At 51.8% G+C, this 6,000-nt stretch overlaps 1 protein-coding gene across 1 annotated transcript in view; it reads right to left on the bottom strand.

Annotated features, from left to right (window-relative positions):
• Positions 1 to 6,000, bottom strand: part of Prmt8 (protein arginine methyltransferase 8) — an 82,877-nt gene that overhangs the window by 35,498 nt on the left and 41,379 nt on the right. Inside the window, exons 3-4 of the mRNA XM_050122008.1 lie at positions 5,286 to 5,441; positions 3,271 to 3,334 (exon numbers count right to left, since the gene is read on the bottom strand). Coding sequence (XP_049977965.1) covers positions 3,271 to 3,334; positions 5,286 to 5,441 — 220 coding nt within the window. The remainder of the gene's footprint in view (positions 1 to 3,270; positions 3,335 to 5,285; positions 5,442 to 6,000) is intronic.

Consider the following 6,000-nt stretch of genomic DNA (forward strand, 5'->3'; position numbering starts at 1 on the left):
GTTTTCTGGATCCCCCTCCCTCTGCCTGTCTTCTCATCAAAGCCAGGCAGCCTCCAGCTCCACACATGTATAAGCCAGTGAGCACGGAAAGAGAAAACCCACAAAACAATGAGAGTTGGGCCCTCTGCACAGCAGGGTCCACAGCTCTCTAAGAGAGAAGTGCATTTCCCAGCAATCCTTGTTACCCTAGCAAGCCCTGCAAAGAGCACCCAGCCTTTCTCCTCTCCCTTCCCCTCCCTATCTACCTTCTCTGCCTAAAACTGCATTAGCATCATGAAGCAAATGGGAACAAGCAGCTAGAGGCCTCAGGCCACCAACCACCTCCTTCTAGATGCCCCCCTTGTTAATATGTCTAGACTGTCCCTACTCCATGATAAAGGTCACTCGCTACCCTATGATCTATACCTAGCCCTTCAAGATCCATGCCACACATACCTCTTCCTATATTTCTCTTGAATCACATACATTTTCCCAGCTCTTCCTTGACCTCTATAGCCTCTGTAGTGACTGCTTTGTTTTCCTGGTCCCCATTACTGAAAGGAAAGGTATTTGGGGTTGTTGATCAGGATCTGAGTCCAACCTCTCCTCACAGCCTCCCCTAATCCTACTCTAACAGGCCTCTGGCCCCTGCTACATGGAGTCTCATTGGTAACACCAATCCCTACCAAGTGGCCACATCCCACTGCTGCTACCCTGGCACTATCCTGCCTCGCCTCAGCATTGCCTGGGCTGCACTTGAATATTCACCAACCTCTGAGGTAGTATCTTCTCCACTTCTTTGCTGGACCCTCCTCCCCTGCATAATGTCCAAATGATGAGTGGTCCTATCTTCAGCCCTATCTCTGTCTTGTTTCTCCTAAGTTGCTCCGAGTGACATCACCATGTCGATGATCCCAATGGGAAGTCTCCTGTGACTCTCCTGAAGCCTAGACACATAAATCCAAGTCTCCCTCACCATATCCACCTAAGTACCCAAAGCAGGACACCTTGAGCCCTTCACAGGCAGAGGTAGCCCTGGTTTCTCATGCTGCCCCTGTGAGCCCTGCAGACAGACACCTGTAGTCGGTTACTCCCCACCCATCCTCCCCAGGCCATGAACATGAGCAGCATCAGGTCCTCTGGCCCTGAGGCTTCAACACAGCTCATTTCTCTCCACCTCCGTGGCCACACATCTCTCTCGGGAGCCTCTGGACCGTGTGCTTGTGTTAAATGTGTCGGCAATCCATCCACCCTCAAGGCTCCCCCTCCAAAAGAGCTCCTGGCCTGAAGAAAGAAACCCAGCCTTGTCTGAGAGTGAGCTGTGTGTGATCACCTTGCCCCCCACCCCTTGTCTCAGACTTCCCCTCTCTGTGCTGTGGCCCATGGGCCTTTTTGTTCCTGAGTGAGCCTGCCTAGTTCAATCCTGCCCAAAGCTCTCCTCCGCTGGACTTTAGGTACTTTGGTTGAGTGTGGCCTCAAAAGTTCACGTGCAGGATCTTTGAACCCTGAGTGTGGTGGTGTTGGGAGATGGGACCCAGCAGAATGTCAGGTGATGGGAACAGAGTACCAGCAAATGGATTAGTGTTACTCTTAGGGGAAGGATGGATCATGTTGAGTGGGTTTTTTGTTTGTTTGTTTGTTTTGTTTTTTGCCTCCTTGCCCTCCCACACTTCCCCTGTGAGGAGAGGTGGTACAAGGCTCTTTCCAGATACATCCAGCCAGTCTGGGGTTTCCAAGCATCCAGAATGATGAGGCAAAAATCTTTCCTTTATAAATTTTCCCACCTCAGATACTTTATTATAGCCACAGAAAACAGACACTCGGCCAGCCCGCTTGCTTCACGTTTTTCTGACTGGAGCTTGGATGTGCTGCCTGAAAGGGCTCTAACCTCACGTGAGGGGAAGGTCCCCAGCTACCCTGCCACCTAATGATCAGAAGAGCAGTGTGACCAGGTGCTCTACGCCGACTGGTTGATGCTTTCTATAGTATCTGTATTCCCGGCTCTGTCCCCGGAGTCAGGCTCATGGCCACACACACAAAAGTCTGTGGAATGATTTATGCTCCTGTCTCTCATGGAGTCTGCAGCAAGTGGGTCAAGCCACAGACAGCACAGGTGGCAGGCTGAGGCCACACTGAAATAGGTCTTTGGCCTACTTCGAAGTAGGGCATAGTAGGAAGTGGAAGGGCTCCATGGCGTCTGCTATCTCGGGTCAGACCCATGGGGACACTGGGCTGCCTATGAAAGAGCAGAAGAATTCAGGGGTACAGCAGGAGGTGCATCCAGGGCTCTATCCTCTGTCTTACAGATGGAAAGGCTAGGCCAGCCAACTCTTCACTGCCCAGGGTCCCAGTCTCCTGGTCCACCCTGCTCCCAGGCCTGCCAGTAAACCCAGCCTATTTCTCTCAGGGATGCCCATCCCTCCAGGTGCCAGACTTCCCACCCTTTGGAACTGTGCATGGGAATCCTGCCTTTTGGACTTGACCTTGCCCCCCCCATACCTTGCCACGGTACCCAGCTAGTTTAGCCTCACTGCTTCTGCCAGCCCTGACTCCATTCCAACCCATTCCTTACAATGTGGCTTCTGGTCTCCCGCCACCACCTCCACCCAGGACCAGATATGCTCCTGGAATGCAAAGTCCTCAGTGCCCCAATGCTGAGCATTGGGTCTAGCAGCTATATAGTCGATCCTGCCGATGGAGAAAAATTATGAGGAGGTGGCCTGGTCAGGGACCCTTGCAGGTCTGAGCATACTGAAGATGGGCCACTGAGAAGGGGCTAGGGATGTCACAGATCATAGGAAGAGAGGGAACACATCACTCCCTGCAATCAGAGCCCAGCCTGATCAAGGCCTCATTCCCCAGATCAGCCCGATGAGCACACACTCCATCAACACCAGGGCTTGTGGCAGACATTCTGGCCGATATCCCTGGACAGGTGACCGAAGAAGACGGAGAGGGTATGGAGAACGCGAGGAAGAAGAACTTTAGCTGCCACCTCACAGACTTGACAGCCTCCAGCTGGGCCCAGCAGAGGACACGATGACCAGGACTCAGCCACAGACAGGGCTGACTGACAGCTAGGGTGGGGCTGATGTCCCCTGACTAGCAAGAGGGGAACACCACACTACATGGCCACAATTCTGTGATTGGCTGTTCCAGCAGAATCTGTACCTCTCCCAAACTACACGTCCTGTGCTCTCCCCTCTTGTGCCCCCCTGCATTACCAGAACCAGAAAATGCAAGCCCCCATCCCACCATCACCACGGGGAAAGACTCTGAAGTAGGCCTTACCATTGTCCAGGTGGTTGGCCTTAATGATCTTCTCTGAGTAGTCAGAAATACTGGAACATTCGATCTAGAAAGTACACAGAACAAAAGAGACAGGAATTTAAAAAGCACAGCCACCTGCTAAATTCTGGACCTTCAAAATTCCCGGAGGAGTCATCAGCCTGCTGGGGTTAGTAGCCTGGTGAAACCGTTATGACAGGGAGCTTGGTGGGAGGAAGTTAGGTCATTGGCTGCATGTCCTTGAATGTGATATTAGGATTGCAAGCCTTTCACTTCCTTCCTTCCTTTTCCTACCAGGAAGTGAGGCCGTCATTTACCTTGTGCTCTCACGGCACTGTGATGGCTCATCACAGGCCCAAGCCAAGGAGCCAAGTGACCATGAAGTGAGCCAAACAGAACCTTTCATCTTTTGAAATTGATTGTCTCAGGCATTTTCTTACAGTAACTAAAGCTGGCTCACAACGGCCTTCTGTGGACTCTTCCTTTGATGGAATCTGTTCGCTTGTGTGTAGAAGCCTTTTCAGGATCCCCAAATCTCTAAGAAAGGGCAAAATTCTTTGAGAAATAAGTTGACCATCAGCTGAGAGCAAGACTTCATGGGAAAGGTTGGAGGCCCAGACCCATCCCAGGGTCTAGTAGTTTAGGATGTGCTGTGGGTGCTGGGAGCTGAGGGGCATTTCTGGAGACCTCTCTGCCACTTTGCCTGGCTCTCTGACATGGAGGACTTTAGAAGTCATTGCAGGGGGTCCCTGAGGTGTTTCTGGTGGCCTTGTCCACTGTCCACCTTTGGGGGTTAGAAAGGTAATAATAACTAAGGGGACAGATGCCACTGCCTGCGCTCTGTTCCAGGAGGACCCACCCTTCCTTGGTCATCAGGCCCTTGGCTTTCGGGTTCCATCTCCTGTGGACGGAGCTCTGTCCTCTCTTCCTTCTTGTTAAAGTGCCACCCACTCCCCATACATGTGGCTCCCGAGGTTAGCGTTAAAGAACACGGAAGCTCCAGACAGGCAGCTGGCTGTGTCCTAGCTGCCTCCCAGGCCTTTGGCAACAGGTTGCCGTCCCTTTCAAGGGTGACCTGAGTCCAAGCACGTCAAACACAGGGGTCACCTACTGTGCGGAGCCCACCGGCCAGGCTATACACTTTGATTCCTCGTCTCCCTTCCCTTCTCCTCCCTGTGCTTCTATTTCATCACTTGCTCTTTCTTCTTTGCCTTCCACTCCATTTTCTCTCTTCTAGCTTTCCTCCAAGTCTTGCTAGCTTCTGTTTCTCGCCTCCGATCACCTCCTGCTGCGCTCCTGTCTAGCTTCCTATCTTTAACCTCCACAATCTCCCTCCCTCCCAGCAGAGTGGATGGAGGTAGAAGGAGAAGCCTGAAACAGGAACAACTGAAATGAGCTCATGGGAAAGAAGCTGGCTAAACCTGGCAGGGCCAGAGACACTTACAATAGGCAGACAATGCCAAGTTACCACTGAGAGGCACCAAGCAGGAGCCCTGGCAGCAACTTAGCTGTAGCCCCCTGACTCAGGAGCCAGAGACTGCTGTGCCCTGCTCGGCCCGAGCGTGGCTGGCACTAATCTGGGCCTCTGCCCTTGAAGGGACACTGTAGTATTACCAGACGGCCTCAAGACCACTGAGATCAGTAGCATCAGGGGTCCGTGGCTGATGAGGTTTGAGAGAAGGAAGCCTGAAGCAAGGAAGGCTTGTGGCAGTGATGGTGATGGTGCTGCTCTTGATGGCAATGTGGTGCTGATGGTGATAGCAGTGAGGGTATTAGAACGGAACTGTGCTTCATCTCCTCTGATCCTCCAGCAAGAGAGATGGACTGGGGCTGGGGAGGTGGCTTGGTGGGACAGTAGTTGCCTAACATGCTCAAGGCTCTGGGTTCCATCCCCAGCACAGCACAAAATTCGAAAAAGAGATAGTGGACCAGGGTGGGTCTTTGTAGGAAGGTACAGAGGAAGTCAGAGGCAAAGACCACTCTGCGGAAGCCAAAACAAGGGAGGGTAGCATGCTTACCCCAAACACCTTCTTGGCCCCTGCTTTGGCAGCAAACATGGAGAGGATCCCTGTGCCACTCCCAACATCCAGCACCACTTTGTCCTTGAACACATGCTTATTATGGTACATGGAGTTCCGGTACGTGAGTGTCCTCACCTCATCCTTCAGCATTTCCTGCAGTGGAAGGAAAAGAAAGCTGTCATCAAGGGACTCGGGCATTAGGAAGCACACCTGAGTCACGGGAGCACATCTGGATCACAGGCAACTGAATCATCCCAGTAACACCTTCTGGAACTGCTATGACCCCCTGGAGTTAATGAGGATTCTGTGGGACGTGCAGGTCACATGCCTCATTCCAAACTAAGCCTGCTTTAAAGGTCCACTTGAAAGATAGCGGAGAGGTATAAGACAAGAAGGTTGTGTCCAAGCGTGCTCCAGTTTGCCTAAAACCAAAAGGAAAGATCAAAACAGCGCCTACAAGAAGGAATCATCAGACTGTTGTCCTCCTGAAGCCTGCATCAGCTCCACCAGCTCTCCTCCTCTCATCTTAGAAACTTAGTATCTTTTGTGTTTTCACTTGCTGCAATTTTAGTTCCAGGAATCCACTACATTGGTTTGAATTGTATGTCCTATATGACTCCAGATAGAGATCACCTTTTTAAGAGTGCTCACTGACTCTCTCTCTCTCTCTCTCTCTCTCTCTCTCTCTCTCTCTCTCTCTCTGATATATATA

The sequence above is a fragment of the Alexandromys fortis genome, unplaced genomic scaffold (genome assembly GCF_014885135.2).
Source record: "Alexandromys fortis isolate MF-2015 unplaced genomic scaffold, M_Fortis_MF-2015_v1.1 scaffold_208, whole genome shotgun sequence".
Taxonomy (NCBI): domain Eukaryota; kingdom Metazoa; phylum Chordata; class Mammalia; order Rodentia; family Cricetidae; genus Alexandromys; species Alexandromys fortis.